General features: G+C 39.4%; 1 protein-coding gene across 3 annotated transcripts in view; it reads left to right on the plus strand.

Annotated features, from left to right (window-relative positions):
- Nucleotides 1–13,343, plus strand: part of GRM8 (glutamate metabotropic receptor 8) — a 774,566-nt gene that overhangs the window by 144,172 nt on the left and 617,051 nt on the right. For all 3 annotated transcript variants that reach the window (XM_073238492.1, XM_037023512.2, XM_073238493.1), the window contains exon 3: nucleotides 9–225. In XM_073238492.1, coding sequence (XP_073094593.1) covers nucleotides 9–225 — 217 coding nt within the window. The remainder of the gene's footprint in view (nucleotides 1–8; nucleotides 226–13,343) is intronic.

The following is a 13,343-nucleotide window of genomic DNA, read 5'->3' on the forward strand; positions in this document are numbered from 1 at the left end:
TTGTGCAGATACCTCAAATCAGCTATGCATCCACAGCCCCAGAGCTAAGTGATAATACCAGGTATGACTTCTTCTCTCGGGTGGTCCCGCCTGACTCCTATCAAGCACAAGCGATGGTGGACATTGTGACGGCACTGGGGTGGAATTATGTGTCAACACTGGCGTCGGAGGGCAACTACGGAGAGAGTGGTGTGGAGGCCTTCACTCAGATCTCGAGGGAGATCGGTAAGCATGTATTTATCAGATGACTGTGTTTGGAGGCGACAGGTTGTGGAAGTCTGAGCATCCAAGTGCTCTCTGATTTGTATGGCATAATTAGAGCTCCTACAGATGCATGACCTAGGCTGGGCACCCTGGGGGGAGCTGGGTTTATTATAAATGATTCTGTTGTTCATGGTCTATCAAGGTGACCCTTTGGTGCTAATTCAGAAAATAGAACTCCTCACTTAGGCAAATATTTTTTAGATTTGTCTGTTTTGACAAGGGAGTTTTTTTTGCACTTTAGAGCCACTGTAAATTTGAATAAATGACATACTATTTGATTGTTCTGGATGGAAGTTTACATTAGCAAGTCATTAAATTTAAAAAAAAGGCAGTGGAATTTAACATCCTACACTAGAGGGATTAAGACTGGTAATCATTTTAAAACAATACTGAAGTAGCCCCCAAGGCCATACTTAAGCAATGTTCTTATTGTCATATTTGACTTCTTACAGTTTTATCCTTACCTTAAACTCTGAAGCGTACAATGGAATGAGGGGCAAGATGTAAAAATCTGGTTGAACTGGGCTGATGAGCTCTGTCCTGGGCTTTATCCAAAGCTCTGTAGGCATTTTACCATGTATATGTTTAGGTTGTATCCATTCCACTATGTGGAAAAAAAACAGAACAAAACAAAACAAAAAATTTAAAGCACAAATCTTATTGTTGATTGGTCAACAAATAACTTTGTGGATGAAAGGAGACATCTTGCTGTTACTCAACAAATACTATTATTCTTATTAAGAATTTCTGAATAAAACTTAATGTTCTTCTCTAAGAGTAAAAACAACATTTTGTGGAAAAATTAAAGTGTCCATTGGCTGTTTTAGGGTAATTTTGAACTTGAAGAAAAAAATTATATTGATAATTTATTGCCTTCCTTGGAGACTTCACCTCAGGAAAAGACCATGGGAGTGATTTGGACTTATCCATAATGCACAAGGATGAAGAGCCTAAAATTATATTTAGGGCCTAACGTTATCAGAATGAGGTTTTCTCTAGAAAGACTTTAATATGCTTGGAATAGGTTCTTCTGCACATAACATGGCATGGTGGTTTATTATATACAATATTTAGTGTGCTTAACATTTGTTCCAGAATATAGAAAATGTAACCTAGATCAGGTTAATTGGTTTAGACAATTATTCACATCTGTTGTAAGTGTTCATGCTACCATAATCTTTGCTCCTTGGAATTTTAAATTATATCACTATTACTGTAGAAAAGATTCAAAATATTGCATTGAATTTTAATTGATGAAAAATTATATTATCTTCTTGGATAAGAATCCTCAGTTTATCCTTAAAGGAAATGCTCACTGAAATGAAGACAATAGCTTCTGGAAGCAGGGTTAATGCATGATTTAAGCAGTTCTTGTCAGTTCTCAACAGAGTGATAATTCAACAAGAGAAGGAAACGAACAGGGGTATTAATTGAAATTATAGGTTTTCTGCAGTGACCCTGTACATTCTTCAACTATGGAACACATTTTGTGTGCATGAAACAGATTACTGTGAAAAAGTCAATACAGGACATAATTTACCAGTTGTTGCAGAATCTGTTAAAATGCATTGTTCTAAGTTAAGTGAGATCTCAATTTTATTCTTTTGGCTAAAAAAAGAAATACTTAGTTTTCACTTTTAGGAAGTGTTGGTATACTTTGGTAATACTATCACATAAAGGATTCAGATGGTTCCATTCATTATTCCTGTTTCTATTTTAGTCATTACTATGGGAGAAAATAATTTTAGTGCCCTGTGGATGCTCCTGATTAAAGCAACATGTTTCTTCTATGTTGAGCCTTTTAGTATTCTGTGACTTGATTGGCTGTCCATTCTATTTCAGTTCTCACTTATCTGGGGAATGGAGGGAGGGTTGGATTGTCAATTAATATGCAGAATATTGAAAAGGCCAAATTAGTACCACACTAGAGTATGCCATGGAATATATTAAATATCAAAATTATTCCTCATTTTAATGACAAAGATTTTATCTTGAACAAAAATAGCTGAAAATTAAACCTTTTACATGACAATGATATTAATGGGAATAGCGAATGGTAGCAACTTAACTCATTCTGAAATAATCTGATGACTGATGAAAATTCGTTAATTCTGTAACATTTGCTCCTCCTACTACAACATTGATGACATCTCTGTCATCGTGTTAGTAGTGTGTTTTTAAAAATCTTAGGATCCTGACTGAGAAGGGATGTATAAATCACTATTTTGGAGTGTCTGTTTATTGTATAAAACTATATATTTTTCCAACTGTTATAAATTTTCTCATATTCTGTTCTGAATCTCTCTCAGAACTTTTATTGCTAAGAAATTTCAGTGTAAATTGAGGCTTCCTATGTTTTATCTTTGATTAATTCAGACAGATCATAATGGAATGATAGTGAAATGAAAATCTGTTTAGTGATAAATTTTTTGTATAGTTTGATTAAGACATTTTTCATTTTAACAAAATCTGAGACTTGGGGAAATGTCCTTTATGAATTTTGGAGAACAAAGTTTATGAGGGAATGATAGTGATGAACACAAACATAAGTGATGGCTCTTCTGTAGTCAAGACCCTTCGGAGGGAGAGCAGAACAGGAATTCTTTTGATAAAATAAAGACAACTAGACCCTCAATATCTTAGCTGTTAAGTCTCAGCCCAAAGCATCCTTGCCTTTAGAGTTTTTACTGGAGAAGGCTAAAAGCATGTTTGAGATCAACAAATAACACAATTTGATTAGGGCACAGTTTGTGTGGTGGAGTGCAGGAGACAAAATTGGAAAGCTTGAATGGACATGACACATAGCTGAGTATTTCACCTCATAGGATGGTAACTTTATCCTTCATTTCCTAGACTGCAAAGGAGACCATTGAGGAGAGAGGGATCTATCAGGATGTGCATTTAAGATTGTACTACTGAGAAGTGGAAGATGTGACAACTCGTTGAGAATCCTTTTCAGTATCAGTCTTAGCCTGATACAGGGCAGTGATAGGAGAAGTGGAAGAGGGAACAGACTTAAGAGACATTGGCAAGGTGGGTTCTGTGAAGCTTAGCAACTGCTTGGAAGAAGAGGTTGGGGGTAAGAAATAAGTTAAAATTGAGCTTGAAATTCTGAACCCAGGCAATTGGGAGAATGCAAATGCCAAGAATAGAAAAGAGACAGTAAAACAGAAAGGTTGGGTTAGGATGAAAAGCATGGTTTGGCCATAAACACAATAAATTGTAGTTACTAGTACATACCTTTTCAACGAGCAGCAAAGAACATTTGTCCAGAGCCAAGGCAGGAATTGAGATATAGATCTGAAGCTCATTCTTAGAAAATTGGTGATAGGTAGGAAAGGTAATTGCTGAGGGTAGAACATGTAGAGTGAGAATTGAAGGAGGCTGAAAATAGATTCCTGGGGAAGAGCTTTATCTAAAGGTATAGAATAACAGGTATTGGTGAGGGTGTGAAAAAAAGGGAGCCCTGTACACTGTCATTAGGAAAGTAAATGGGAAAAGTCATTATGGAAAATATATGAAGGTTCCTCAAAAATTAAAAATAGAACTACAGTATGATTGATCAATCCCACTTCTGGGTATATATCCAAAAAAAAAAAAAATGAAATCAGTAGCTTGAAGAGAAAGATATCTATATTCTCATGTTCACTGCAGCATTTATTCACCATCACCAAGAAATGGAAACAACCTGTCTCCATCAACAGATGAATGAAGAAAATTTATATACAATGATATATTATTTAGCCTTTAAAGAAAAGGAAATCCTGCTATTTGTGATAGCATGGATGAGCCTGGAGGACATTATGCTAAGTGAAATAAGCCATATATAGAAAGACACATACAGCATGATCTCACTTATATGTAGAATCTTAAAAATGTCAAATTCATAAAGGCAGAGAGTAGAACAGTAGTTGCCAGGGGCTGGGGCTAGGAGAAATGGGGAGATGTTAGCCAAAGTGTACAAAGTTTTAGTTATGCAGAATGACTAAGTACTGGAGATCTAATGTACATGTGGGAACCATAATTAAGGCTACTGTACTGTATAATTGAAATTTGCTAAGACAGTTGATCTTGAGTGTTACCACACACACACACACACACACACACACACACACACACACACACAAACAGTAACTATGTAAGGTGATGGATATGTTAACTAGCTTGATTGTGGATTGTGGAAATCATTCCATAATGTATACGTATATGAAAACATCATGTACACCTTAAATATATACAATATTTTTTTGTTTGCCAATTATGCCTTAATAAAGCTGGAATAAAGTTGGTGTAAATGGAAAAAAAGTGTGGGAATAATGGCCTAGATTTAGCAAATAGAAAGCTAAGATACGGCAGTGTTCTCTAGATTGGCTTGTGGCCATGGGAGGACTCCTGGTCTCCTTTGAAGATTTCCATGATGGGAAATGGTAGGAGTTCTTTAGGAAGATTCAAGGATATTGAGCATATTTTCATAAGAGAACAGGCACTTTTGCCAGAGGGCATAGCTGAACGTGCGTGCGTGTGTGTGTGTGTGTGTGTGGTACAGTGACAGAGAACCAAGAAGTGTCCTCCAGAGGGAGTAGCAGTAGTTCTCTGGGGCTGTCATAATGAAATATCACAAACTGGGTGGCTTAAAATAGAAATTTATTGTCTCTGAGTTTTGGACGCTAGAAATCTGAAATCAAAGTGTTAGCAGGGCCATACCGCTTCTGAAAACTGTAGGGGAGAATCCTTCCTTGCCTCTTGTAACTTCTTGTAGCCTTCATGTATCTTCTGGTGTTTGCTAGTAATTGGTGCTCATTGTTCTGTAGATGCATCGCTCTACTCTCTGCTTCTGTCATCAGCTCTCCATCTTTCCCCTCCTGTGTCTGTCTCTGTCTTCGCTTCTTATAAAGATGCTAGTCATATTGGATTAAAGGCCAAACCTACTTCAGTATGACCTCATCTTGATTAAAATTACATGTGTGATGACCCTATTTCCAAGTAAGGTCATATTCTGAGGTACTGAGGTTAGGATTTCAACAAATCTTATTAGGAGATACAATTTAATACCCATAATAGGGGGTAATAATGAAAGGGTATTGTTAGGGAGATAACTTGCAGTGACAGGGATAGGCGGCAGACCAGGTTAGTGACAAGGATGAAAGGGCTGCTAAGTAGACAGAACTGGTTCATGGAAAAGCCTATAATGTAGCCAGCTCAGAAGTTCCTTTTGGAATGTTACAGAATTTTACTCTTCCAATCCTGATTACTTGGGTAGATGGGGTGATCTACTGGATAGGTAATTCGGGGCTCTGGACTGGGGTAAGTAGTGGGATTCTAGTGCCTGTCTCTCCTATGCTTCCGGGCAGTCAGAGCTTCCCTGTAGGATTACGGTGGGCACTCCGTATACAGCGGTGTACCGCCTCTTCAGCCTCCCTGCTCTGTGTAATTGCAAGATGTTCCTTTTGATGATATCTGGAAAATTATGGACATCCACAGAGTTTTAAAAAAATTTTCTAATGTATTTTCATTTTCTCCTTTGGGATCTTTTGACTTAAGGGAAGGAAACAGCTTATTTGCTGTTCATTGGTAAGACTTACCCATCATGTTATATACCCTCATTTGTTAGGACCATAGTCCTCTATTTCTGTCTTTTAATTATTTGATATGAAGTGTTTCATTGATATTATAATAAAGAGGTTCATAATATAAGCTCATGCTTTTCCATCATCACGTGTGGTGCTTGTGGCCCGTGACAACTCATTATATGACTTCCTTGAGTCTTTAGATGGGTTCTTTTGCTTGTCTAACCTTATTATATTGTTTTTAAGAAGAAGACAGGATAATAAATGTTAATGCTACCACTATTATTATAAGGGACAAGGAAGCTAAAGCTTTATCTTTGAAGATAAAAGGAATTTGTGAAAGCATTATATCTTTTCACTGTGGATTTGCACAGTGTGGCAACACATCTCCTTTAATCAGTCATCATATTTATGAATGGCCTATTGAAGATGACAGGCCTGTGAGTCATCACACGTATTACACGGGGCAGAATAAATCTGATTCTGTCAAATCTTCTGCCATATGTGACTTTTTTCCCTAATATGCAAAACTGGAAGCTTCTGACTATTGTTTGACATGTGTTCAGAATCTTAAAATCTCAGAGTTGGAAGGGACCACAGAGGTCACTGGGTTGGCATAATCTATTTGAAATGTTAATGCAATCAGCTCATTTAATTAATTCCTCTTTTGTATATAAAATGACTGACACTTGCCAAAATGTTTGATAGTAATTTATTTTTGGTGGGGGTCAAACAATATAGTAAGGGAAATAGCATTCCTAGTATACAATACAGAAGTGCCCACCAATTGTATTTTTAACCTGTTTCAGTACAATTTTAAAAGAAAACATATTTTCCCTTTTGGATTATAAACAAGAGGTAAGTTTTATTAACTGAAAAGGATTTACTTCAACATTAAAACAAAATATCTTCAATGGTAGGAAGAAAAGAATTCATAAAGAGCAGCTTTTTCCCTCAGATGTTCATTGCTTTGGAAAAACGACTTCCAGCAGGCAAAAATCAATTTGACAGAAGTATTAATGTTATAAAATACTATGAATGAAAGGAAACATTTTAATTCAATTGAATTTTTGCTTTATGTTCTTACAGCTGAGTTCCATTGATAACACCACATTTCAAGTTGCAAATCATATTTAATTAATATTAACACCAGGTAATTGGCAAGAATAACTTCAAAGGATGGCAGAGGAAATTGCAAATTGGAACTGCAGGTTCAGTGATCCTGCAGAAGCTTTACAGGGATCCAAAGAAAGTGTATATGGTTTTAACAATTACTGCAGAACCTGATCAAATAGAGTGTCATTTCAAAGCTGTTCTTCACCCTGGCCTTTCTTAATATTTAGGGTTTTGGAACTGCTAAGTAGCAACAGCTGCTGTTAATGTGAAAAAGAAAACAGTGTTCAATAAGCATTTTCAAAACTATGATTTAATATTGTTCAGTGTTTAGTAAATAATGGCAGTTTGATGCAGTAGAACCCTCCTTAGAGTCGAGAACCTGTTAAATCCCTCTTCTTCGATTATGAAACTTTGAGGATTAATAACCTTGTCTGTAAAATGGGAGCCCTCTGCTCAGTGGTCATCAAATGAAATAATACTTCTGCATGTTCTTCATATTCTCTAAAGTGCTATTTGAAATCAGGTATTACTAGGGAAAGATTTGGGATAATTTGGGCTTTTTCCCCAATGTGTGGCAAATTATTAGGAGGGTCATAGATGTATTGCCTGGTGTGTAGGATAAAGAGCCAGGGAGGGCTTTGCATGATTTGTTAATTACCTTCAAACTTATTCTATTCTGCCTGCTAGATGAGAGAGGAGCATTTTGAGTGGCTCCTGACCACTCATCCTCTCTATGTTGTACTTACTATTTCTGCTTTACAACTGCTTTGGTAGATATTCCACCGGAAGTTTTACTCTTGCTCCCCCTGGCTGTCAAATTTAGGATCTGGTTGTTCAGTTTACCACGTGTAACGGTTGAGATATCAAGACAAGTTTGCCTCATCCTTGGGAATGTGCTTTCTGAAATCCCTGAGCTTAGCTCTGGGACACCACTTGCCACTCTGCTTGTAGTGCAAACTTCTCTGTAAACATCTTCCCCAGAATGTGTTTTTCTCAAGGGAAGAGCCCCCCATCCCCACTTCCCACCCCCAATACCCAAAAGAGTGCCTGGCACATAACCAGTGCTTCATGAATCTCTGTTGAATGGTCATTGTCACCAGATTCATGATCATGCTGGCATGGTGAGCCTAGAGGTCAGCCTCACTCAGGCTCTGCAAACTGAAAGGCAGAGATGTTTCCAACAATGACTTACACATTTTGTTTGCTAATGTGTAACCTATCTGGGAAATTTCAGGGGCTTCCATACTGTTAAGCCACTGAGAATTCAGTTTTTCATTACTGGCAACAACTAATCCCTCAGGCCAAACGGTACTGGGGAGTGATTAAATGCTTCTCACTGGCTGGGTCCAAGTTCTAGAACTGTTGTATCCTAGCTATGGGACCCTGGCAACCTAATCTTGTGCCTCACATTCCTCACCTGTGGAATGGGAATAAGGATTGTACCCAAACTGAGTGAGATCTTAGATAACTCTATGTGGCTCTTGGTAAATGCTCAGTAACTGTCAGCTTATATCGTTAGGGGCTTGTGCTAACCAATGGGTGATGGAGGGGTGGTCTCATTGCCCTGAGCCTGTATCCAGTTTGCTCAGTGAACAAATAAGAAGGCAGAGGGAGGCATAAACAAATGCTCAGTTAAAGGCAGCCATTACTCATCATTCCTGAAGCTTGCTTTTTACCTGCTAGCAGTGACCGATTCTATTATTATTTCTTCTTAGCTTAATAAACTACCTAGAATAGTGTAGGCACATAGTTAAATGCATGAATTAATTAAATATCAGTCAACATTGGTTCACCAAATCTGCTTGTTCCTCTTCCTTTCTAAGCCACATATTCATCTATTCAGCCAGTATTTATTGTGTACCCACCATGCGTCAAGTTGTACTTGTGCTAGTCTCTCAGGTTACAGAGATGAATTGTGGCCTCTGCTTCTTAGCTGGCCACTGTGTATCAGAGGATGACGAGATGCAAAGAAACAACTACAAATGGATGTGATCATTGCCTTAATGGAGGCATCATTTAGAGGCACTGCCCCAAGAGCACTGTGCCCAAGAGAAGGCATCTGCTGTTCATGTAACATGACCTGGCATATGACAGTAGAGGTGGCATTTGGTGGACCCCAAGCTCAAAGAGAGTACACTGTGTGATGTGAGTGAAATTAATTTAGATAACTTTAACAGAAACATAGTTTCCTGAGAAAAGGAGACAGCACAAAAAATTGAATGTAGATTATGATGTCAACTTTGTAATATGTATATTTGTGAAATGTCTAATATGTGTAAAATGTATGTATAGTTTTTGACAATTCTTATTTCTTGGTCTATTGATGATTACTCAGATGGATCCATCATGACAAGCAGTGTGTGACTTGCCCTACAGCGTTAGGTGCTGCCCTCCCTGCTCCCTCCCACCCAGCATCCCCGTGCCTTTGGTCTTATTTTATTTATAAAATAAAACCGGATTTTATTTGGTTCCTGAGTCTGAGCCAGGACCAATAGTTTATCCTCAGCCTTAGCCCACAGGTTTCCAGGGTTTGGAATGGTTTGGCCATGAAGGACCCTGTACCTGGTAGTCTTGGGATGAGCCCTGAACCCCTCTGTAGGTCACTGCAAACCTGCAGAGTTGGCGCACTCTTGACTTACACTTGGGATTCCTGGGAATCCACACTGCTTATCTATTCCTGTCAACTCTTTCACCAGACTGGATGAAGCTATCTGGCCCTCTGCCTATGTTCTCACAGCAGGTCAAGCCTGACTTTGCATGAAGCCATTGAGCAGAGCCCTGCCTATGTATTGGGTCCTGTTATGTGCTGGGGTCCTGATCCTATTTAGCTTGTTGTCTTGACATTTCTCATGTATCTTTTAGTGTTGTATCCTTAGAATAAGAGAATTCAGCCTCAGGTGATGGTCTGAGTTTCTTTCTCAGAGATTCCCATGCAGATGCTTAGAAAGGGCTAGTATCTGTCTAAACAGTGTGATCTCTGTGATGAGCTATTTTTTTTCCTGGTACCTACCTCTCATTGCCAACTGTATTAGTTTCCTAGGGTACTGTAACAAAGAACAACACACTTGGTGGCTTAAACAACACAAATCTATTGTCTTATGGTCTGGAGGCTAGAAGTCCTAGATCAAAGTGTCTATAGGGTTAGTTTCCTTCTGAGATCTGTGAATAAGAATCTGTTCTGTGTCTCTCCTCAAGGTTCTGGTGGTTTTCAGGCAATCTTTGGTGTTCTTTGGTACATATAGGTATCATCTCAAAACTCTGCCTTCACCTTCACATGGCATTCTCCCTGTGTGTGTAATGTTTGTGCATGCATGTGTGTATGTAAGTCTGTGTCCAAAGGACACCAGTCATACTGGGTTAGGGGGAGCTTGAAGGGCTAAAAAACTGAAGAGCACAGGCTGTATTCTCTAACACCTGCATGTTTGACAGATACTGGGCTTCTTTCTTTGCTTCTTTCAATGTTACCTGACCAGAGCCATTTCATGATTCACTGAGGCCCCACAAGAGAAAGGGGGGCCCCTAAACCAATATGACCTCATGTGAACATGACCTCCTCTTGACTTAATCACAGCTGTAATGACCTTTAAATAATTACATCTGCAATGAAAATAAGGCCATATTCTGAGTACTGGGAGTTAGGACTTCACCATATGACTTCCAGGAGGTGATACAATTCAATTCATAACACCAACCATGGTTGCTAGATTGAGCCCTGATTTATGGAGTTCTGTCTGAACCAAACCCACATTTGTCCTGGTCCTCTGGAAGAATTTTGGGTCTCAGGCTACCGAGTTTCTCCTGCAGCTTCTGTAAGCAGGTTAGCCAACCCTATTTCCCTTTCTCCTTTCCAGCTGGTCCGAGATGCCTCACAAGTGAATGCTGGAGTGTACTTCTCCTTTTCGAAGCCCTGAAGAAATCACATTCTTTTATTTTCCCTTTCCAAAGTTATTTCCTCATTAAAGCCATTCTGTTTGGAAACTCCAGCACTAGCTGAGAGCTTTAAGGTGCAATCTGTACTATACTGTGTTGACAGAGAACAAAATACAAAAACACCCTTCTACAGAAATGAAGCAACATCAGAATCTATGTCATTTTTGTAGGCCCTGAAAGAGTTGGTCTGAGAATTAGGAATGTGTTTTCCTGGTTTACATTATAACTTACCAACTAAGCAATGATTATGGTTTTCTTGAAAACAAATGACTCAAGGATAGTATGATCAGAAAGCTTTAAGATGAATCGTTTATTGAAATAAGGGCCAATTATTTCAAGGGTTATGTCCCTTGGCAAAACTGTGCTACACAGCCTTTATTCCCTAACACCTGCATGTTTGATAGATACTGGGGTTCTTTTTTGCTTCTTTCAATGTTACCTGACCAGAGCTATTTCATGATTCATTGGAGACCCCACACAGGGCAGGCAAGGGAACGGAGAGAAAGTGAAACTCAAGTCAGCGCATTTTTGTTTCTTGTTAACAGTTCTGGGAAAAGGTTTGGTTGGAAAAGGAATTTTAAGTAATGATTTAAGCATATTTTCTGGCAGTTGTAGCAATGGGAAAAAAAAATGCCTCTGTAGCAGCTCAGCTACACTTCCAAGGCTGTGGTACTCAGGGTCATGCGACTCTGGGGTCACATTTGCATCATGTATCATGGCTGGTATGCACACATGGACTATTAAGGGACGTGGGATGTGCAGCCTTTTGCATTTGATATCACAGAGGGTGCCCATTGTGTTCCCTTTAAAATGACGCTTGATGTTATTTGTACTGGTAGATGGAGCTATTCATGTGAGCTGATACAACATTTCATTCAACAAATGTTTGAGTGCCTACTGCATGCTTGGGCTCTGTTCTAAGAGGTTAGGGATATGGCACTGGACGAGTTCAGACCTGATTCCTGCCCTTGTAGGTTTTCCAGTCAAGCTTACTGTCTTTATATTTCTTATGTCCTTTAGTCTCCTATCTCTTGGCTACAGGAAATCAGGCTAAGTCTACAGTGTGACATGCCTCAGACTGAGAGTCCTTGAAAATACTGAGATAGGACCTGGATCTGTTCCCTTAACTTGACTCCTTCAGTGTTCTGGAAATGCCAGAGCTCAACTGAGGTGTCTATGGTATGCTAGTTGGGAAGGGATACATATTTGAAGGAAAAAGTACATGTGCATATGTTTGTGTGGGCATACACAGAGGGATAGACCAGGACCAAAAAGGAGACAGGCCAGCCTCACCAGATGCAGATGTTCAGGAACAGCACCAGATGCAAGTAGGGTGAAGAATGCCAGGTAGGTATGCAGAGCATAGATCAAGAAATTATCGTGATTCAGCAGATTCACCCACACTGCCTCTCATCCTGGAATTCCTGCCATTCCCCACACTGATCTGGTTAACATTTCCTTGTTCTGTTTTCAGATTATTTCCAGAAAGCCTTCTCTGATCTCCATCTTCTTCTCCCAGCTAAGCTAGATTTCTCTTCTGTGGGTTCTGCCAAATAAAGCAAATCAAGATGTAGATAAGGAAACAAAGGGGAAATGACCAGTGAGGTTTGACAGGAAAGTGTCCTGCTTTGGCCAGCTGGTTCCTGGGGAAGCTAATAAGGAGACATGTTCCATTTTCAGTGCTTGCTCAGATTTGGGGAGAGACAGAATTTGGGACCTGTAGGAAGGAGAGAAGGGTGACTAAAGTTCTACCAAGACAAAACAGAAGGTGGCAAGTAGTAACTCTGAGCACTTGGTCAGTGTCTGTGATACCATGCAGATCTCTTGCTACTGTATTTTATTTACTTCTCTCTGTCCCTTTAGAGGGAGAGAGCATACAGACCTTATTTATCTTTGTTTGGTGCTATAGTTGCAGGGTCTAAGATGCTCCCAATGCTCTAAGAATGTTTGTTGCATCAGTGAATACATGAGCACATGGTAGGTGAGTTTATCCTGGTGACAGGATGTCAAGAAGGATGTAGTTTGGAGGAAGAAGTAGGTAGGTGGACAGGATAGCAGGCCACAGGAAAGTGCCCTGTGGAAGGGGATGGAACCCTGCCCAGGGTTAGGATTCAGCATCACGCCCTACCTGCTGGCACTTGGGAGACTGAGGTCCAAGGGCATGGATAGGTTGGCCACAGGAAGGTTCATGGGAAGGAGGAAGAACCAGATAATCAGAATTTAAGACCAGGTTTAAGTTGGGAAACAGAGGCAGCGGCTTAAGTGGATGACAGCAAGTTTGGTGGATCTCCAATTGAGTTAAGGCCTGGAACTGCTAGGTCTGACAAATAGGGTGGATGCAAAATCAGAATGTAGGTAAGTATGCTGAATGTGTTACTCCTTTTTCAATTGGCTTTGAGTGTTTTAGGTAAATAAACGTGACTGGATTCACAACTGCGAGATGTCCTAAAGGTACAGGGCTTTTGA

The sequence above is a fragment of the Manis javanica genome, chromosome 6, assembly GCF_040802235.1.
Source record: "Manis javanica isolate MJ-LG chromosome 6, MJ_LKY, whole genome shotgun sequence".
Lineage (NCBI taxonomy): Eukaryota > Metazoa > Chordata > Mammalia > Pholidota > Manidae > Manis > Manis javanica.